At 40.0% G+C, this 22,867-nt stretch overlaps 1 protein-coding gene across 1 annotated transcript in view; it reads right to left on the reverse strand.

Moving 5' to 3' along the window:
* The window catches only part of TMC5 (transmembrane channel like 5), a gene marked incomplete at its 5' end in the record, with an annotated part of 87,822 nt that overhangs the window by 30,019 nt on the left and 34,936 nt on the right, over positions 1-22,867 (reverse strand). The window contains 8 exon segments of the mRNA XM_043998599.1: positions 193-366; positions 3,727-3,860; positions 4,066-4,141; positions 5,477-5,572; positions 8,112-8,209; positions 11,498-11,576; positions 13,435-13,586; positions 21,208-21,363. Of these exon segments, the coding sequence (XP_043854534.1) occupies positions 193-366; positions 3,727-3,860; positions 4,066-4,141; positions 5,477-5,572; positions 8,112-8,209; positions 11,498-11,576; positions 13,435-13,586; positions 21,208-21,363 (965 nt within the window).

Below are 22,867 nucleotides of genomic sequence, written 5' to 3' on the forward strand. Positions count from 1 at the left end.
TAGAGTCATAGTTCAGGTGAGAAGTCCCTTCTCCTAATGCCTGGTCCTTTGCTGTTTCCGCTAAACTCAAGGTTACCAGTGCCTTATGTATCAATCTTCAATGAGCTGTTTCTTCTATCTTCCTTCTGACCCACAGTCCAATGCCCAAAGTCTTAAATATTCCCACTTATTTTACTTTGTGGTTATACTTACAAGACAATGAGGGTGAGGGTGAAAAAGAAATGCACACTCCCGATGAGATTCCGATAAATCCATACTACCCATTGGTAGCTAGGTCTGCTGCTAAGTATCTCAATCCATCCATAGATTGCATGAATGATGGAAGGTAGGCCTTGGAAAGGACCACAATGAGCTGAAGGCTTCAACCTGAGCAGAAATGGAAAATGAAGTAGATTTGGTTCTAAATTGACTGTGCCTTCTCTGAACTCACTCTCATCATTATTTTGACTAGTATTCGATTTGTTCTGTAAGCCTGAATTCAAAGTGTTTTCTCTGCCCTGGATTCAGATGAATAACTGATGCAAAGTTGAGTTCTCCTAATATAGTAATAATATTAATGATAGAACATCTAATGTTTATACAGTGTTTTACTCTTTACAAATCACTCCCTTCCTCTCTACTGAGTACTACTCAGCTAGGTGGCACAGTGGATGGAATACCAGTCCCAGAGTCAGGAAGACCTGAGTTCCAATGTGGTTTTGGACATTACTAGCTGTGTGCTGTGTTAGCTTGGACAAGTCACTTAACCTCTGTATGCTCAGTTTCCTCAACTGTAAAATGGGAATCATAATAGCACCCTACTCCCAGGGTTCATGTGAGGATCAAATGAGGTAATATTTGAAAAGTGCTTAGTGCCTGTCACATAGTGGGTGCTTAATAAATGCTCGTCGCCTTCCCCCTTTTCCTGTTTTCTTTCTTTTCTTTTCTTTTCTTTTTTTTGGTTGGGGCAATGAGGGTTAAGTGACTTCCCCGGGGTCACACAGCTAGTAAGTGTCAAGTGTTTGAGGTCACATTTGAACCCAGGTCCTCCTGACTCCAGGGCTGGTGCTTTATCTACTGCACCACCTAGCTGCCCCTCCCCCCCTTTCCTCTTATGAGAGACAGTACAAGGATTATTAAGTCCAACCTTACAGATGAGGAAGGAAGTTCAGAGAATTTATGACTTTCTTGTGAACACAGAGCAGTTAAGGGATACAGCCACCTTCTGAATGCCATCTTAGTACTCCATGTTCAATGCTCTTTTCACTATACCATGCTGATTATCCCCTTTTTTGGGGGATCACTTAGTTTTATTGATGTTTTTTCTTTTTACATTACATATATTTACAGATTATTCCCACTGTGTGTGAGGGCTTTTATACCAAATTAAAACAGCTAAGCTATGACCCCATCTGAAAGTACATGCAACCTTTCACATCTCTAGCCCCCTCTTTATCCTTTTATTTTTTTAATCAATTAAATATTAAAATTAATTATCTATTTTCTCTCCTTCCCACCTCGCACCCCCCTGGGGGTGGGGGAGAAAAAAACAAACAAATTTCTGTAATAAATATGCATGGTCAAGCAAAATAAATTCCTCTAAAGGGTATATCCCAAAGTATTTGTAGCTCGATTCACATCAGTCATCAGTCCTATGGAATCATGGATGTCATTTTAGTGACTATAGTTCTAACAACTTTAAAAGTCATTTGTTTTGGGGCAGCTAGATGGCGCAGTAGATAGAACACCGACCCTGGAGTCAGGAGCACCTGAGTTCAAATACGGCCTCAGACACTTAACACTTACTGACTGTGTGACCCTAGGCAAGTCACTTAACCCCAATTGCCTCACAGAAAAAAAAAAAAAAAAGAAAAGTCATTTGTTTTTACAGTGTTGTCATCAAAAAAATTGTCCCCCTAGTTTTTTCTTATTTCATTAGTTTATAAAAGTCCACATTGGGGCAGCTAGATGGCGCAGTGGATAAGGCACCGGCCCTGGATTCAGGAGTACCTGAGTTCAAATCCGGCCTCCGACACTTAACACTTACTAGCTGTGTGACCCTGGGCAAGTCACTTAACCCCAACTGCCTCACCAAAAAAAAAAAAAAAAAGTCCACATAATTGTTCATTTTTATAATATTGGTGTTATAGTATAACTTGTTCTTCTGCCCATGCTTTTAAGGGTCTATTAAGGGTATGCCTCTAGGTCTAAGTACTTTTCCTATGGTACTCTTCCCCACCCACCCCCACTTCTGCTGCTATTATACCAAATTATGCTAATCTAATATGAATAAACCACTAGGGGCCTGACTGAAAGGAATTTAATTCTAGGATTTCCAATTACGCTGGATTCACAAAATGGATCTCTCTTTCTACTTATTATTATTACTAATCCATGTATATAGCACTTTACAAGTTAAACAACATTTGCTTCACAATGCTGTGAGGTAGGTAATAATAAGAATTTTGTCCCCACTCTATAGATGAAGTAACTGAGGCTCAGGAAACTCAATAAAGTAAGTTGCTTAAGGCCATATCACTAGATCACATCTAGCCTCATCCATTGGCCTTTTTCTTGAGTCCATTCAATCTTAGGATCACGGAAAAGACTTGGCAACAGAGAATAGATGAAGGAGCTGGTACTATCTGGGCTATAAAGTTGTTAAAACTTTGATGCTAGAAATTGATGTGGGTTATTTTTTGTTTTATTTGTTAATTAATAGATGAGGTAGGTTTCTCTTTCCTTCCCTATCCTTTAAAAAATGTTTTGAATATAGATCAAATTGCTTACTGTCTTAAGGAGGGGGAATGAGGGAAGGAGAAAATTTGGAACTCAAAATTTTAAAAAATCTAATGTTAAAAATTGTCTTTACATGTAATTGGGAAAAATAAAATAATATTTTAGAAAAATGTTATGGGATGTATAACCTATATTGAATTACTTATTGGCTGGGGAGGGACGAGGGGAGGAAGGGATGAAATTTGAAATTCACAAAAAAAACATTAAAAAATTGTTTTGCAATGTAATTGGGGGAAATATTATTTTTAAAATGTCATGAGAGGGGTCAGCTAAGTGGCACAGTGGATAAAGCACTGGCATTGGATTCAGGAGGAACTGAGTTCAAATCCAGTCTCAGACACTTGACATTTAGCTAGCTGTGTGACCCTGGGCAAGTCACTTAACCCTCGTTGCCCTGCCCCCCCCCCAAAAAAAAGTCATAAGAAGATGCTTGGTATAGTGTATAGTGACCTCAGAGTCAGGAAAATCTGGGTTCAAGTCCTGTTTCTGACACATCCTGGCAAATAACTTAACCTCTTAATGCTCTGGACCATTCTCTAAGACTGCAAGCTGAAATGCTGGATGCCCATCTGCACCCATAGGTAGCAATTTCCTCACTGAGAGTTTCCTAAATGAATGAAATCATGGGCCTGATTTTTAAAAATTTTTTAGGGGGTGGGGCAATGAGGGTTAAGTGACTTTCCCAGGTTCACACAGCTAGTAAGTGTCAAGTGGCTGAGGCTGCATTTGAACTCAGGACCTCCTGAATCCAGGGGCGGTGCTTTATCCCCTGTGCCACCTAACTTCCCCCCAGGCCTGATTTTTTAAAAGCCACAACCGTTGCTGAAATATTTCACTGTTAGTTAATAAGGAGATAGCAGCATTGCTTAGATTCTTTCTCCTTCTCTTCCTCCCCAACTCTTCCCCAAATGGCATCAAAACATTCATAATCACAGAGTCATCTCTTACCTCCAGACAGTGATGCCTAGGACACATAGCACCCCAGTAAAAGATGGGAAAAACAACAGGAAGATAAAAAGGGTCATCATCTGAGAGGCACGCCAGGCTTTGCTTGGAGGCTGACAGTTCATCATTAAGCTGACCTGAAGACAGAGCGAGCCAATCTCCCATCAATTTCTTTATGTGCCTTTCAAGTCTCACCTTTGGGTGCCCCTTGGCCTTCCCTTTTCTCCACCCCTTTCTCTCTAATGAGCAAATAGATGTAGCTTTGAGAGATGCCTTCCCCTCCTTCAAACGCAATGCTAAACCATGTTTGGCTTCACTGGTGGGTTCTAAGATATCACTCACTCTTTTGACATAAAACATGATGAAGAGTGTGATCATGTGGATGAAGGGCAGCAGAGGAGAGAAGAAGATGCCAATCCTGCAAAGAGAAATATGGTCATTGTTTTCCCATAGTATGCTCGGTACTAACAGTTTATAAAATACTTTATGTATATTATCTCTTCTGAGCCTCATAATAACATATAATGTTCAATTATTATCTCCGTTATACAAATAAGGAAACAGGGTGAGAGGATTCAAATGACTTGCCCAGGGTCACGCAGCTACTAAGAATTTGAACCAAGGTCTTCCTAACTTTCTCAAAGCCAGAAACTAAATCAGTAAGCAATTCCCATTTAGTAGAGTGTCTAAAATACATATTAAAAGCCATTAAAAATAGGGCAGGGAAAGCAACCCCATAAATTGTTCAATATACCTACTAGCAGTTGTACTTCATCTAGGAACCAAAAACCCCACCTAGATTGTCAAGAATTAGTGTGTATGGGAAGTGTAGAGATGGGAAGATTTAGGGGGACCATGGTATCTGTTATCTTCAAGTAACTGAAAAGCTGTCATGTGGAAGGACTATATTTGTACCTTGCACAGTGCCCAGCATATAACAGGTGCTTAATTAATGCTTGTTGATTTTTTTTGGGGGGGGGGGTCTGGCCTCAGAGGACAGGACTAGGAGGAATGAATGGAAAATTGCTTAAAGGAAGATTCTAGTTTGGCATGAGAAGAAAAATCTCCACAATGAATAGACACAAAATGGATTAGGGCCATCTTGGAAAATAACCTCTCTCCAGGAGGAATTAAAATAGAGATTGGTTGAATATCTGTCAGAAATGCGGTAAACAAAGTTCTAACTTCAGGTTGTACTACATGACCTCTAAGGTCCCTTTGGACTCTGAGAAGTTATGATCCATAAGTTACTCAGTAGAGATGCTTTGATTTAATTTTGACACATCATTCCTCTAAGGCATGTAGGGTGATGTGAATTCCAGAGGGTCTGATAAAGAACAGGGATTGCTGCAAAGATCCAAGATAACTCTGAAAGACTTATGAAAATTGCAATCCATCTACAGAGAAAGAACAGATAGTATCTGAAAACAGATTGAAGTATAATTTTTTTGATAGTTCCTTAATATGTTTTTGTCTGTTTTCTTTTACAACCTGGCTAATGTGGAGATGTTTTACATGACTACTCATGTATAACTTATATTGAATTTAGTTCTTGGGGGATTGGGTGGGGAGGGACGGAGGAAGAAAAGTTAGGTGAACACAAAGTTTAAAAAAAGGTGATGTCAAAATCTGTTTTTACATGTAAATTGGAAAAAACCAAAATTCTAAATGAAATAAACAAACAAAAAGAACAGAGATTGCTCTTCGTGTATGTGATATTTCCTCCCAATGATATCCTCCTTTTCACACTTACCAAAGCAGGGTCTGTGTGTAGATTAGCTCCAAAACATTCCTGGCAATGTCAAACTCAGGCACACCAAGGCTTTTAATTAACTTAGTCCCAATGATTCTGTGAAATGACAAAGTGGAGAATCTTATAAGGGTCCAGAAATCCTGAGAAGAAAAAAAAAGATACCCCGCTATCTGTACAGGGGCGCCTCAACTAATTTGGCATAAAGGTGGAAAGTCCTGTGCAAATTAGTTTAACACGTATGATGGGGTGTGTGGAAGATAGATAATTTTGCTCTTTTATCATATTAGAGGCAACATAGTGATAGACCTGGCTTTCAAATACTGCCTCAGATAACTTATTAGCTCTATGATATCAGCAGCTGGGTGGTATAGTGGATAATGCACTGAGTCTAAAGTTAGGAAGGCTAACTAGTTGTATGATCCTGGACAAGTTACTTAACCTCTTTCTCAACTATAAAATGAGGAGTTGTGTGGATCAAATGAGATAATATTTGTGAAGTACTTAGCACAATGCATGGCACATAGTAGGTGCTTAATAAATATTTGCTTCCTTCCTTTCCTGGAAAAGTCACTTAACCTCTCTGTGCCTCAGTTTCCTCATTTGTAACATGAGGGAATTGAATTAGATGGCCTCTAATGTCCTTCCAAACTCTAAAGCTGTAATGCTAGGTTTATAAACACAGTGAAAGTGTGACATTATTTTAGGAAAAAGACCTAAATTGTTAAGGCAAAGTGCTAGTAAAATGCTTTTTAAAAAGGTTTATTTTCCCAAGTTGGCTAAACAATTTCCCTATTTACTTGGTAAATCTCCCCTCCTACCTCCAAACTGTCAGCCCAACAACAGGACACTTTCCCCATAAATTCAGAGTGGCATCAGGTGTAATAGTTTTCCTATATTGGGCATCTTAAAATTTGGCAAGAATCTGTATCTAGGAAGCTAGAGAGATCTCTATCTTTTTAATGAAGTTCTGAGGGTCCTGGGGAAGGGAAAGGATGAATTTTTTTTTTAAACATCTTTCACGGTACCTCTGTATTTTGCACATAATGAACATTAAAAACTGTCAACAGAGACATTTTGCCTGACCTTCCTATACAGAATGAATCAATACACAACACAGGGGTGAGTCTGGGTAGAACGAGGCAAAGAAACTAATGCTAAAACTACACATAATAGGCATAGATGTACATATGTTTATATTTTCTTTGTATATAATTTATATGTATAACATATTATATATGTGTGTATCAAGAGTTATACCTTCTTATCTTATCCTATCAAGGAACCCAAATTAACATCCTTTGAAAATGGATGTTAATCATGGTCCTGTTACCAATTTGAGAGTACAACCTTACATCTGTACAATCCGTTCAAAGAGCCTTCCTTATCTCTAATCTTATTTGAGCTTCATGCCAAACCTATGAGGTAGGCATTATTATTTCCCATTAAGCCTAGAATTAAAATCTGGATCCCCTGACTGCAAGTCCAGAGCTGCTTTCCCCACGACAGTTCTACATTCTATACTGGGACGTTATTCTTCTTTATCATAAGCAGATAGACAAATGAGCTTTCATAATCCCTTTCAGACCCCCAAAAATACAACATTTGACCTCCTGAGGTTGTTTTGGTCAGAGACAGGAAACACTTGGGGCAAGCTCCTGAGTTAGGCTGAACCAGATTAAAATGTAAATGAAAAATATTTAATAAAATCAATAAAAATGCAATAGAGTGGCACAATGGATAGAGCACCAGCCCTGGAGTCAGGAGTACCTGAGTTCAAACCCCAATTGCCTCACAAAAAAAAAAAAATGCAATAGAACATAGATAATGTTTATAGGTGGTTTTATGTGGCCTGCAGGGATTCTTATGTTAATAGCCCCCATTTCTATTGGACTTTGATACCACTGGTCTAGGCCAGTCCTTTACTGTAAACCCTAGACCCTCTCTAGCTGTACAGGATGTTTAGAAAGAGAGATAGCTCTTAATCTCTAAACTACAAATCTATTTGATAAATGGAGGCAGAGCACTGATTCTGGTTTCAAATACCATCCATGATGCTTATAAATTGTCGATTTACCTCCTAGGGCCTCAGATCCCCATCAATAAAATGAAAGGGTTAGATTAGAAGGCTTCTGAGGTCACTTTGAGCCCTAGATCTATGATCCTGTCTATCTTATGACTGATTGAAAACAGAATAAATATTTAACCAATAGGCTCTGTTGGAGGGGGAAATGAGCACATACTTTTGAATATGATCTGCATTATCAACACTTTCTTAAGTCTAGATAATCAACGAAACAATGAAGCAAGCATAGCAACTGCAGATTTTTGAGGTGTAAACGTTCATCTTGAAAATTTAACAATTGGTTCTGAAAGTCAATTAGGGCTGGTCAACACACCCATGAGTGAAACAAACTTTCTTTGGTGATCCATTTATGGCAGCAGGGGTTATGAAACAGATTATGAAATAAGCAAATGTGTTTGATTAACAAGGGAGGGGGAAAGAAACAAAAGGGAAATGTAAAGATTTCAAACAGTATGTGCCTTGAGGGATATAAGGAAGCATTTATTCCTGATTAATTTCTTTTGAAAGGGTTTCCTTTCCATCCCCCATTTCCAATAAGAAACACAGATTTACCTTCTCAAAAACTCCCCGAAAAGGGAGTCAAATAAAGTAAACAAAAAATTCATCATAAGGAGTCGGTAGATATCCTGGCCAACGTGTGTTTCCCAGCACTAAAAAGCAAACAGAGGCAATGTGTTCAGTAACGTTCTTTCAAATTGCCCTTTTCTGAAACAAACGGAAATCACTAAGTCTCACTAAGTTTGCCACAACCTCAGAATGTCTGTCAGGACTCAACTTGGCTTATTATGCTCTAGAATGTTTACTACTCGCCACAAAGAGAATAGTTTAGACCTAACATTCTTCTGACCTATATACTTAGCAGTTAGCTAGAATTTGCCTTGGACCCAATTATGGCTTGTGTGTATAGCCAACTCTCTCACTTTCCTGTGATTTCAGGAACTGCTTCCTTCTACCTTCCTGTACTTATCCCCCTTGTTGGCCTAAGTACTCTCAGATTCAGCTTGACTCAGGACTGTCTTCTCAGATGACCACCACTCTGTCCCTCCCTTCCTCTTCCCCCCCCCAACTCCCTGCCCCCACCCCCTCTGCCCCCAATCCTTGGGCATTACCCTGCATTAATGAAAGAGATCTCTTAGCAAGACTTATAAAATAACCCTTGAATTTCCAACCAACAAGTTCTAAAGATGTTTTTGAGCATGGCAGCTTTGTTGAAATAAGCATTTGGCCTCTCCCTCTCTCTCTCTCCCCTTCTCTCTCTTTCCCTCCCTCCCTCCCTCCCTCCATCCATCCCTCTATATAAAGATATACATATTGTGGTAAAAATTATTTGTGGTAAAGATTAATATTGGAAGTTTTAGCTGAATCATTTGAGATTGCGCATGCTACTGAAGCGGCTTTTGAAGGACCTCCCTTTTGGGGAGGAGAACGCGGGGAACTTCCGGGATGCCAACTTAAAAGTGAGGGCAGGAACGGAAGTTTTCTCTCTCTGGCAGAGAACTTAGCAGCGACAGAGCAGGATTGAAAGGAGTGCATGTGGTTTGGTGTTCAGTCTTTTCAGGGGTTCGCAGTCTGGCGGGCAGTTTGGGATTCAGTGAGTTTTATAAAAGAATAGACTAAACTTAGATCTAAGATTATTCATTTGTATTTCTTCTTTATTTCCCTAATTGGTTTCAGCTCTTGTTGTCTAATTAATTCCCAAACAATAATTAAAAAAACCAAACACCTGATCCCTCACAGATTAAAGCTCAGTGGCTCCTTTTTCTTATTGGTCTGTGATATATATATATATGTATATATATATATATGTATATATGATGTATTTGTTAAAAAAAATGAAAACATTTTGTCATCATTTATATTCATCATATTTTGAGATGAGGAGGAAGGCAATTGATAAACTAGTTTCAATGACACAGTTCAGTACAGGAAGCTCCAAAATAACCTGGGGCAGATTTTTTACTTTGCCTCATACCTTTGATGTAGGAGGCAAAAAGGGGTTAATGGAAAAACCTAAGGTCCAAGCTCTAATTCAGATATTAGCTCTAAAAGGGAGTTAGACCCCAGTTAATGGATAACTTATGCTAGGTTATCAAATCCACAGTGATCAGTACCCATAATGGGAACAGAGGGACCTAGGCGGAGGATACCTGACTAAAATAAAGGAAATGACAAAGGTATAGAAATTCTAATAAAAAATGGAGATATTTTGAAACTAGCCATGGGAATCAGAGACATATGTGGAAAAGGTCAAATTTGTCCCCAGATTCACCTTATGATGTGTAAACTCCCAAAACACATCTCCACCGAAAAAGGTACCCGCCTTGGGGGTTGGCTTAGGACCCCAAGAACTCCAAATTAGGATAATCCTTCCCCTGTAACACCCTTAAGTGGAGATTATTATTATTATTATTATTATTATTATTATTATTATTATTATTTTAATGAGGCAATTGGGGTTAAGTGACTTTCCCAGGGTCACACAGCTAGTAAGTGTTAAGTGTCTGAGGCCAGATTTGAACTCAGGTACTCCTGACTCCAGGGCCGGTGCTCTATCCACTGTGCCACCTAGCTGCCCCAAGTGGAGAATATTATAATGAGAAAGAAAGTCCCTCCCCTGTACTTCCTCAAGGTGGAGATTATTATAATGAGACTGATAATCAATTTATCCATACTATAAATATAACTGTCTTTCCTTTCCTTATTCGAGAGATACCTTTCCACTTTTCTGGTTCTCTCCCTGTGATCACTCACAGTATTGCAATAAAACTTGGGAAACTGAGTCACTGAGTCTTGTAATTCTTTTGGGACGACTCACAATCAATTTGACCCCAAATTTCTGCCCACATCACCTTTACTTGCACAATGGTGCTCTCTCTCTCTCTCTCTCTCTGTCTGTCTCTGTCTCTCTCTCTGTGTCTCTCTCTCTGTCTCTGTCTCTTTCTCTCTCTCTCTCAGTCTTTTTTTTTGCAGGGCAATGAGGGTTTAAGTGACTTGCTCAGAGTCACACAGCTAGTAAGTGTTAACTGAGTCTGGATTTGAACTCAGGTCCTCCTGAATCCAGGGCCAGTGCTTTATCTACTGCACCACCTACTTTATAAAATTATACAGGTCCCTGAACACACTTTCTTCCCCCAGATGGGCCAAAATGCCTGGTTCAATAATATACCCTCCAGAAGAAGAGAAATGAAAGCTGAAACTCCAACCAATTGTGAGCAGCTCTGGGGGTAAGGTATAGAAAGAATATTGATCTATTAGTTAAGTACTTAAAAGTAATTTAGGAGATTATGAGTAAATTATGTATGTTGTTTTTAGCTCAAGTTAGATTAGATTATTGAAAATTGGTGGCAATCCAAAGAGAAAAGTCTAAACAAAAATATTTTTAGAGTTGACTTGGAATGAGAAGGTTAGAAGAAGAGAACAGAATTCCCTTTCAATGGGGTGATTATCTTATCAGGGCTATTGGTTTAGGCAACTCACCATCTTTCTAGGACTCTGCTGACCTCCTGCCACATTCCAAATTTTCTGTTCTCTTCCCTGTTAATGTTACATTTGCTTCTAGAAATTTATTGTCATTGTATAGCTATATATATATACATATATATGTGTGTGTGTGTGTATATACATATATGTGTATATATATATGTGTGTGTATATATATGTGTATATATGTGTGTGTGTGTGTATATATATATATATATGATGATTTGGGGGTGGGGCAATGAGGGTTAAGTGACTTGCCCAAGGTCACACAGCTAGTAAGTGTCAAGTATCTGAGACCGGATTTGAACTTGGGTTAGAAATTTATTGTTAAAGGGAAGACTAAGAAATATAACTGCACATTGTCTCCCTCTACTCTTCTGGGAGGCTCATTTTCCTGCCTAGATACCAAGGGCTTAAGAGCAAGACACAGAATCAGCCAAGAGAGTCTGAAATCTCACCTCATGATGAGACTCTGCTACTGAGTTGAGCCAATAATAACAAAGAATCCCAATAATGGATATTTTCAGAAAGATATTCCTAAATGAGAAAGAGAAAGCAATCATTTTCCTCCTTTTGAAACATGCTCATTCTCCCCTTCCTATACCTGTCAGGGTGGTCCAATTCTGTAATGGTTCTTTGATCTCACTCTAATTATAAAGTTCACATACTCTTTGCACATATTAGGTGTTTAATCGATCTTGATTGACTGTTAGCCTAAGGCATATTTTGTTTTAGGTTTTTTTGTGTGTTGATGTTTGCTGTGTTAAAATAAAGCCTACCAATAAAAAATTTGTCAAATCTAAAAAAATTAAAAAATAAAAGGACAGTTCTGAGGACCTCTGAGAAAGAGGGCACCTTTCCAAATGATTTTTGACCTAAGGAAGTCATTGAATTTTGGCAAACAACTAACAGAAGTAGAATGTGAAAATGAACTGAAGGAGTTAAATCTTTGGGTCATATTAATGATTTCACTTAAGTACTCTGGGTCTGAAAGCTCCATTCTCCTACTGTTCTAACAGGACAATGGCCACTGTATTGTACCAATGGCCTAAACAAGTGATGTTGGGAAGCCAGAACTGACAGATTGGACAGTTCCTAGTTCTCCTGCCCTTGGAGAGATGAGAGGAACAAGTAATCTGAGTCTTAAGGATAAGAAAGAAAGGCTACATAATCTGAAAACCACTATCAATGAATGAAAGGCAGGATGGAACACCAAACACAGATCCCACTTCTGGCACTTAGTGGCTGTGACCCAGAAATTCAACCCTTCAGGGTCTTGGCCAACATTCTAAGACTATGTAAGTTGCTGAGCAGATGCTGGTCTTTATTGATAGTAGGAGTTTCTTTATTGAGTTCCTTATATCATAAAAATCATAGGTTCAGTAAAAAAAAATGATGGAACAATTGTGAAATTTTAATGGGTAGGAAAAGAGAACAATCCTGAGACTTCTTAATTTCCACCTTGGTTGTTCAGTCATTTTTAAGTTGTGTCTGACTCTCCATTACCCCATTTGGGGTTTTCTTGGCAAAGATACTGAAGTGGTTTGCCATTTCTTTCTCCAGCTCATTTTACAGATGAGGAAACTGAAGTAAACAGGGTTGAATTACTTGTCCAGGGTCACACAGCTAGTAAGTTTCTGAGACCGGATTTGAACTCAGGAAGATGAGTTTCGGGCTGGGCACTCTATCCACTGTACCACATAGCTGCCTTTGATAATCAATTCCTAAAAGGCTGTGATCTAGATGAGACTGCTCTATCAATATGATTCAAGGCAAATCAATTCTAGTATGCCTACAGTTAATTATAATAATTCATTAGGGTCTCTCAGTGCCCCCATTCTTCCAAAAACCCCTTCATTATCTTTGTATTAGGAAGAAAGGAAACAAGTATTTATTAAGCACTACTATGTGCCAAGCACTAAGTACTTTACAAATATTATCTCATTTGATGCTCATAACTCTGGAAGGTAGGTGTTACTATGATCATTATTTTATAGTCAGGGAAGCTGAGGCAGACAGAGGTTAAGTGACTTACTTGTCCCGCACAGCTAAGTAAATATCTGAGATTGGATTTGAACTCAGGTCTCCTTGACGCCAAGCCCAGCACTTCATCCACTTAGCTATCTAGCTGCCTCATTTAGAGATTTAAGTCAAGTGTCTTTTGTACTAAAGGGGAGGCCAAATATCTCTATAGCTCAAGGAGTCCAGGGACCTACTGTAGACAAGTGGGGTGGGAGTGGGGTTCATCATTGTTTACCAAGGATCCTTTCTCCACCCTTCAAGAAAAACAAGATCATAGTGGAGGTCAGACCTGAGATCATCCCGTAGTCCTTCCCTCCACCCCACTCAACATAAGCAGCACCTTTGAGCAGGAAGTTAGGAAATTGTAACATACCTGGTAATGATAACTAGGATCTCATGTCGAGGAATTTCAAACTTTTCCACTATCCCAAAGGAGGAGTATAATAGCGGTACAAGAACATTGATGCAGCACACCACGAAAGGGAGCAATAAGGTGGCTTCTTCACCTTTATTTTCTTTCAGAAACTGTGGCCAGAGAAGAGGAAGGAAGAAAAATCAAAAAACAGATCATTATTCAGAGGTTCACTCGGTCGAGTCTTATCATGGCAAAGCAACAAGAACAAACAGCCCGGTCAATCTATCCTACGTCCTCCCTGCCACCCCAGTCATTGGTCTGGGGTAAAAAAGTCAACCACCCCCCACCCTGAGGCTAAATCCTAGGAAATAGCTAGCATCCATACAACTGATTTAAGGTTTATAAAATGTTTAATTTATCTTATCACATTTGATTCTCATGAAGTAAGATCTATGATTGTCCTCAATTTTACAGATGAGGAAATTGAGGCAAGTCATTAATTAGATTCACCTTCTTCCCACACCAAAGCTTTAAGGGAAGTATGTGGAGAAGAGAGCAGGAATCAGGAGGAGGAAACCAAAAAACCCCTGGAGGGTTCTGGATCATGTAAAGCATCACCACTCTAAGAGGGCTGCTGGGGTAACCCATCTAAGGGGTGCCTGGACACACCCATGACACACACCTATGATAATACCTGAAGCAATGATTAATGATTAATACCTATAGACCTAGTTGTTGTTGTTGGTCCTTCATTTCAAAGAGGACCAGTGACATCACAGGTGATGTCTTGACTTGACTTGCATGTGAATGAGATTTAAGCAAGGCAGAGCTGCACGAAGTTCTCAGTCTCATTTTCTCTTCCTTAGTCATTCAAGTCCAATGGCAGGATGAAAGTCAAGACTACTGCTGGGGATGCAGTAGCCCAGGGCTTCTTAAACTTTTTCCACTTGTGACCCCTTTTCACCTGAGAAATTTTTACATCACCCTGGATATAAAGGTATATAACTGTTGCCAATTTTTTCGCAACCCCCACATAGGGTCGAGATCCCCAGTTTAAGAAGCTTTGCAGTAGATGACCAGTTAGAGTTTTCAGTGCCCGACCAAGTGCTGGGCACTCCTTGGCACCTGCTTAAGCTGCCTTCACAGCCCTTGGAACAAATAGTTCTGATCTGCTCATTGTTCCAGACAGTCTTCACATGTTTGGGGTAGACACACCCCTAACTCACTGACAGGTTTGAGGTCTGTGGTTTCCCCTCAACCTGGTTTAGCCCATCTGCTGAGATGGCTTTACCAGGGTGTGACTGCTGCACATGATACAGTTTCTTGGAGCCACACTGAGAGTTGAGTGCCAGGTAGAAATGAAAGGTGGGTAAGCAGCATTGAAAAGGGTTGAGCAAGCCCTCACACCAGAGGTGCTAGTCCTCTCAAACATCCCATCCAAGTCTAGTAGAGTGGCTAGAGAGCAGCTCCAGAACCAGAAAAACACGAGTTCAAGTCCTACTTCTGACCCAAACTGCTTAGCTATATGACCGTGAGTAAGTCATTTAACCTGTTTGTCTTAATTCACTAGAGAAGGAAATGGGAAACCATTTCAGTATCTTTGCCAGGAAAACTCCATGGACAGTATTGGTGTGCTATGGTCCATGAGTCATAAAGAGTCGGACTGAAGGACTGAATAACAACTTCCTGACACCCAGTCCTGAACCCATACTGGCCAAACTCTTCAGTTTAAACAAAACTTGTTCAGAACCCTTGCAGTAAAATCCTCTAAAATTATTGTTTTAATGCCTATTAACAAGCAATATAAGATTAATTTAAAAATAACTTGGGGGGGGCAGCTAGGTGGTGCAGTGGATAAAGCACCAGCCCTGGATTCAGGAGGACCTGAGTTCGAATATGGCCTCAGACACTTGACACTAACTAGCTGTGTGACCCTGGGCAAGTCACTTAACCCTCATTGCCTTGCAAAAAAGTAAAATAAAATCAATTTAAAAAAATAACTTGGGGTGTTTCAGGGTCCCTTACAGCACTAAAATAACTGGGAAATCATGAATAGTATCAGAGGGGAGTAGGAGATAGGTCTGCCTTCTTTGTACACACATTCTCATAAAATCAAAGAATTGAGGGGTCACAGGATGTTAGAGCTAGAGAGGAAAGGACTTTGGCGATCTTCTAGTTCAACCCCCTTATATTTATTTATTTATTTATTTATTTATTCATTCATTCATTCATTTATTTATTTATTGCTGGACGATGAGGGTTAAGTGACTTGCCCAGGGTCACACAGCTAGTAAGTGTCAAGTGTCTGAGGCCGGATTTGAACTCAGGTCCTCCTGAATCCAAGGACAGTGCTTTATCTACTGCATCACCTAGCTACCCCCATCAACTCCCTTATTTTTGCAGAAAAAGAAACTGAGGCTCAGAAGTTGCTTAAAACCACATTGCTAGTTAGCAGTAAAATGGGGGCTAGAAGTCACATCTCCTGATTCAATTTTCAGTTCAATTCACATTCACAAGTACATTCTCAGTAGAAGGCATTCTGTTTTTTCATGCTATCTATTCCTTTTCAAGAAAACATTCTATCCACCAGCTCAAACATAGAAGCTGCTATAGGGCAGTGAATAGAGTTCTGGACCTAGAGCCAGGAAGATCTGAGTTCAGATCTAGTGTCAGACACTTTTTGTGTGACACTGGACAAGTCACTTAATCTCTATCTGCCTTAGTTTCCTTGTCTGTAAAATGGGTGTCATGATAGTACTTACTTCCCAGGGTTCTTGTGAGAAGCAAATGAGATAATATTTATACTAATAAAGTGCTTAAACGGCGCCTGATATATAGTAGGCACTATATAAATGCTTGTTTCCTTCCTTTCCTTCCCCTCTTCAAACATACCCATGACTCTCACTGGTGGCCAGAACCAACAATAGGATTGACAAGCTTCCCCTCTCCTTTCCTAACACCCTCGCCCTTTCTAAAGGACACCATTATGAAACATGTTTTCTTTCAGCCCATTAAAGAACACTCTCGGCTTTCCTGTCAACACCTCCCTGCAATTTCCATGCTGTATGGTGAGTGAGGAGATAGATCCTGTTTCAGGCCTTGCCTTTTAGACAGCTTCTGGATGTTGCCTGATCAAATCCATTGTTAAAGTGACCTCTGCATTGGCTGCTTTTCTAAGGCATGTGCATAGGGGAATGGAGTTACTGGAGCAGTCTTTTGAGTCTTGAGAATTGGTAATGAATGACTGCTGGGATTACTTGAGTAGAGGGGTTCTGCATCATACATGTTGCTTTTCTATATAGACTGTAAGCTCCTTAATGGCAGGTACTGTTTCAGCTTTTTGCATTTGTAATACCATCACGGGTTCATTGATAGTTAATTGACAGTGAGTTGGTTAATAACCCATCTGAACTCATTCATCAGTGATTACAGAAATGCCACTCAATCATACCCTCCCCTTCCCAGTGATCCTCCTTGTCATTATTCAAAGTTGGTTCTCCATCCCCCAATGTCAGCTCTCTTACTCCTATTCCTCACAACCCAACCCTGAAAATATCCCACTGTAAAGCTAAATATCCTTCCATTGTGTCCTCTGGAATACTTGCCCTGAAGGTAGTAAATTTGCTTTCATCTTAAATCTCTTCCTTTTCCACTCATTTTATTGTCTGCCCCTCACTGAGCCCTGGGTTCTTTCTGATGACACAGCTGCCCTGGCCACCCTTTCCAGCAATGGCTTGCATTTTCATTCATTACCTTATTCGCTGGTCAAGGTAGGGGAGCAGAAATATGCCTTGCTCCCCATTGCCACTTATGTGCTCTTCCTCTACTCTCCATCACCCAGTAACCACTTCTCTTTTGAGGTTTACACAACCCAATCAAAATCCTAGTTACCAGTCTATTGATCTCCAAGACACTTCCTGTCTTTCTTCAATGAGTCAGTGCCAGGCTCATAGTCTTCCTCTCTTCCCTGACTCCTGCTCTCATAGGAGGGGGCTTTAACATACACAGTGATGCTCCCTCAAACCTCTCATTGCCACTTCCTCCACCTGTTAACTCCTCCACTCAACTTGAGCTACAGAAACAGTCCTACCCTTGATCTTGCCATTACCCAGAAATGCTGAAAGTCTCTTATCTGGTCACAATCTATCATCATTCCATCCCTCCCTCTGCCTTCTAATGTTAAATCCTGCCCTTTTTCTTCACCATGACCTTCAATCCCCTCGAACCCTTAGTTCTTTCCCAGGCCATCACCATTGCACTGACTACACTCTCCTCCCTTTCCCATCTCAGTGAGCCAGTTCGAGCCTACAGTAGCGTCTTCTCTCGAATCCCTCACCCTCTTGCCCTATCAAACATCTTGCCCTGCCAAGCCCCAGTCCTAGATTAATTCTATTATGCTGCCTTTGTTCTTCCTCGTGTGCTGCTGACTGAAGCCTTAGAAAATCACATTGTCAGGCCGACTGGCTCCACTGCAAATTTATTTTACATAATCTTCACCAGGTAAGGCAGTCCTTTTATACCTCCCTAACTGATTAACCCATTCTCCACAGCCACTCTTCCACACTTTTTTTTTTGGTGGCACAATGAGGATCAAGTGACTTGCCCAGGGTCACACAGCTAGTAAGTGTCAAGTGTCTGAGGCCAGATTTGAATTCAGGTCCTCTTGAATCCAGGACTGGTGCTTTATTCACTGCACTACCTAGCTGCCCCCCACATTTTTTTTAACTCTCCTCAAACCTCCTCTAGCTCTCCCATACCTCTTAATTGAGAACCTTGCCTCCTAGTTCACTGAAAAAATTGAAACCATTCACTATGAGCTCCCTCTTCTCTCTCTTCTTCATCTCATGTCACTCAGATGCCTTCTGCCACTATCTCTTCTTTCACTCCTGTCTTACAACGTAAGGCGGCATTTCTCGTTTTTTTTTTTTTTTTTTTTTTTTTGGTGAGACAGTTGGGGTTAAGTGACTTGCCCAGGGTCATGCAGCTAATAAGTGTCAAGTGTCTAAGGCAGGATTTGAACTCAGGTCCTCCTGAATCCAGGGCTGGTGCTTTATCCACTGCACCACCTAGCTTTCCCAGCATTTCTCTTTTTCAATGCAAAATCCTACACAAGTATAAATGATCCCAATTCTACCCCAGATTTTCCCACAGATTGGCTCCTCTGTCATCCCCACTCTTTCATTTATCTTAAATCTCTCATAGTCTGTTGGCTGCTTTCCTATTGCCTGTCTCTACCCATCATGAGCTATTATCCCATATCTCGGCTAAACTCCTTGAGAAGGCTGTCTACAACAGATACCTTCATTTCTGTTCTTACTCTCTTCAGGCTGGCAAATTTGCAGTTTAATAAACCATCTCTCCAAAGTTACCAATGATCTCTTAAGTGGCCAAATCTCACGGTCTTTTCTCAATCCTCATCCTTCTTGATCTCTCTATAGCCTTTGACACTGTCAATCCATCCTTTTTGAAATACTCTCATCTCTCTAGGTTTTTATGTCTCCACTCTCTCCTGGTTCTCCCTCTACCTATTTGACCATTCCTTCTCAGTCTCCTTTGGTAGACCGTCATCAAAGTCACAACCACTAATGATGCATGCCCTACAGGACTCTGTCCTGGGCTCTCTTCTCTGTCTATACTATTTCACTTGGTGATCTCATCAGCTCCCATGGATTCAATTATCATTTTTATGCTTATGAGTCTCAAATCTACTTATCCAACCCTAATTTCTCTGCTGACCTCTGGTCTTGCATCTCCAATTGTCTATCAGATCTCAAAGTGGGTGTCCTGGAGACATCTAAAATTTTAAAAATGTCCAGAACTGAATTCATTATCTTTCCCATCAAACCTTTCTCTCTTCCTAACTTTTCTATTAAAGTAATTATTTTTAGTAAATTACTTTTTTGTGGGGCAATGAGGGTTAATTGACTTGCCCAGGGTTATACAGCTAGTAAGTGTCAAGTGTCTGAGGCCAGATTTGAACTCAGGTTCTCCTGAATCCAGGGCCGGTGCTTTATCCACTCACTACCTAGCTGCCCCCATAAATTACTTTTTTTTTTAGTGAGACAATTGGGGTTAAGTGACTTGCCCAGGGTCATACAGCTAGTAAGTGTTAAGTGTCTGAGGCCGGATTTGAACTCAGGTCCTCCCGACTTCAGGGCCGGTGCTATATCCACTGAGCAACCTAGCTGCCCCTAAAGTAATTACTTTTAATCTCCTAAACTCATATTCTAGTTGTAATTCTCAATTCCTCACTATCTTTTATCACCCATATCCAATCTTTTGCCAAAGGCTGTCAATTTTACCTTTTGTAACATATCTTATATTTACCCCCTTCTCTTTCTGACCTTTCCACCATGCTAGTGCAGGTCCTCATCACCTCATGCCTGGATTATTGCAATAGCCTGCTGGTGGGTCTGCCTGCCTCAAGTCTCCCCCTACTCAGGTCCATCCTCTCCTTAGCTACCAAAATGATCTTCCTAAAGTGTTGGTATGTCTATATCACCACCCTACTTTAGTATTTCCCTGTTACTTCCAGGATCAATTATAAAAACCCCTATTTGGTGTTCAAAGTCCTTTATAACGTAGCTTCCTCCTATCTTTCTAGTCTTCTTAGACTTCACTGAGGGTATAAAGTAAAACAAGATACTCCATCTCTCAACTCTGGGCATTTTTTTCTGGCTGTCCCCCATGCCTGGAATGTTTTCTCTCCTTATCTCCACCTCCTGTCTCTTTTTGCCTCCTCACAAATTCCAGCTAAAATCTCACCTTCCACGGAAGACTCTTCCAATTTCCCTTAATGCTAGTGCCTTCTCTGTGTTGATTAGAAAGAGGGAGATGGGAACTCTATGAAACTTTTTTCTTCATAACCACAGGCCCTTCTTCATCAGTTGGAATGGAGGTAGCCTCCCAAACCTGGGATTTATAAGCTTTCTCTCCTTTACAGGTATAGGGGTGGAGATATTCTTTATTGATAATCCTTTGCATTGTGAGTGTTTTATACTTTTCACTATGTGTTCACATCCCCTAAAGACCACGGGGCTTTTCTATATGACTCACTGCTAAAACCTCCTATATATCAGGTCTCCTTGAGAACAGGGTCTATTTATCTTACTTTTCTATTTGTATCCCCAACATTTAGTGGAGTAATTGGTATATAGCAAGCAGTTGACAAATGATTTTTTATTCATCCATTCATATTCTCTCTCTTTCTCTTTTTCCTATTAGATCCTTATAACAGCTCTGTGAATTTGGTAGGACAGGTACTTATTATTAATTATTATTAATCCCAATTGGTTGGTGTTTTTGAGACTGGGTCTGCCTATTTCATCTGGACTAGAAGTGCAGCAGCCACTGCTGATCCAAATGGGAGCTTTGACCACTCCTTTGACAGTCAGTGTACCCCTCCTGTGTTCACTCTAAAAGGCCCACCATACTGGTACTGGTTGGTTAGTCAGATAACAGTGTTGGGATCTGGAGGGCAGTGAGGCAGGTCAAATGGTAAATCCTGGTGTGGACACTCAATTGGTTTAGCCCACTGCAACTGAGAACTCCTGAGCTCATGTAATCCCCTATTCTCAGTCAAATTGTGAATAGGGAGTAGGCATGTATGTCAACATGCCTGACCTTATTATCCCCATTTTATAAGCCAGGAAACTGAAACACAAAAATATTAAGGGACTTGCTAAAGCTCACTTAGCTAGCTAGTGAGGATTAGAACCCAAATGTCTCTATATGTCACCTGGCACTCTTCCCTGTAGCTTGTGTTGCCTTTCCCTGTCTCTCAGGATTTACCTTCATGTTATTAAAAGCCAGACAATAAACAGCTGCACAGCAGGCAACAGCCACCCCTGTAGAAACAATCCAGGCTGTCAGGTGGATGCCAAGATGAGATAACCGCTGCTTCAGAGGCATGATCACACTCTCATGCCGGATTTCTGACAGATTCTCCTGCAACCAGAAGAAATTTGAGATTTATGCTGCTATAATGTTAGCAACAAACACCCCCCCCTTTCACCCCCACAAGTCATCCCCACATCCAGAGGCAGGACAAAAGGGAATAGTTTTCCATGGACCAAATAGGCTAAGGGGAGCAAAAGAGTCAGAACTTGTACCCAAAGAATAAAGAGTGGGAAGGGAATGATTAGATTACATAGCAGGACAGAAAGGGAGAGGAAGAAAAAAAAATTGTTACTTAAAAAAAACAACTTTAAAAACATTAAAGTAACATTAAAAAATCAATTTGCTCCTTGCAATGCCCCCCCAAACATAAATATTAATTATTAAAAATTCCTTAATACATTTCTACATAGTCTGGCAAAACAAATTCCCACATAGCAATGTTTGAAAATCTATGAAAAAATAAATGAAAAGAATACTTAGGATAACTACGGTGATATAAGAAAAAAATATCAATAAAATTTAGTTAAAAATGAAAAAGCATTTATGAAGCATCATGTTTGAAGGTACCATGCTAAGTGCTTGGGATACAAATAATAAAAAAAAACAGGGGGCAGCTAGGTGGTGCAGTGGATAAAGCACCAGCCCTGGATTCAGGAAGACCTGAATTCAAATCCAGCCTTAGATACTTGATACCAGCTGTGTGACCCTGGGCAAGTCACTTAACCCTCATTGCCCCACAAAATTTTTTTAAAAATTAAAAATTAAAAACAAAAAACCAACAAGACATGCTTCCTGAGACAGAGAGGTGATGTATTCAAGAGACAGGATAAGACATGCATTTTTGGACAAAGCCAATGCAGGAATCTGTTTGGTTTGACTATGCATCTTTGTTACAAAGTTTTTTTCTTTCTTTTCTTTTTTTTATTTGTGTGGGTGAGGCAGGAGGGGAAAAATAAATGCTTATTAATTGAAAAAATAGAAGGAATCATAGGATAAGATAAGGGAGTTTCCAGTAGATGATTTCTACTGTTCTTTCTAGTTCTAGAAACCTAAAATGGGGGTTAGAGATGGGGTGAAAGCACAACAGATGTTCCCAAGCTTCTTTTTTCTTTTTCTTTTAAAAAAATTTGTCTGAACTTTACAAAAAACAAATAAAATAGGCATTTTCATATATATATATATGTATATCAGAGCAGGAAAATAAGGAGACTATACATGAAACTATAGGTCCATATTTATGTGTAGTTTGCTTTCCTTCTTTATATAATAAATTCAATCTGTAGTGCTTTTATTTAATTTAAAAAAGCAAAAGGGTGGAGCAGCTAGATGGTGCAGTGGATAGAGTACCGGCCCTGGATTCAGGAGTACCTGAGTTCAAATCCGGCCTCAGACACTTAACACTTACTAGCTGTGTGACCCTGGGCAAGTCATTTAACCCCCAATTGCCTCACTAAAAAAAAAAAAAATTAAAAAAAAAAGCAAAAAGCAGCAGTTCCTGCTCTCCAAAGTAGCTAACATTCTAACCAGGAGAAAATAACTCATAAAAGAAAGT

The sequence above is a fragment of the Dromiciops gliroides genome, chromosome 1 (assembly GCF_019393635.1).
Source record: "Dromiciops gliroides isolate mDroGli1 chromosome 1, mDroGli1.pri, whole genome shotgun sequence".
Lineage (NCBI taxonomy): Eukaryota > Metazoa > Chordata > Mammalia > Microbiotheria > Microbiotheriidae > Dromiciops > Dromiciops gliroides.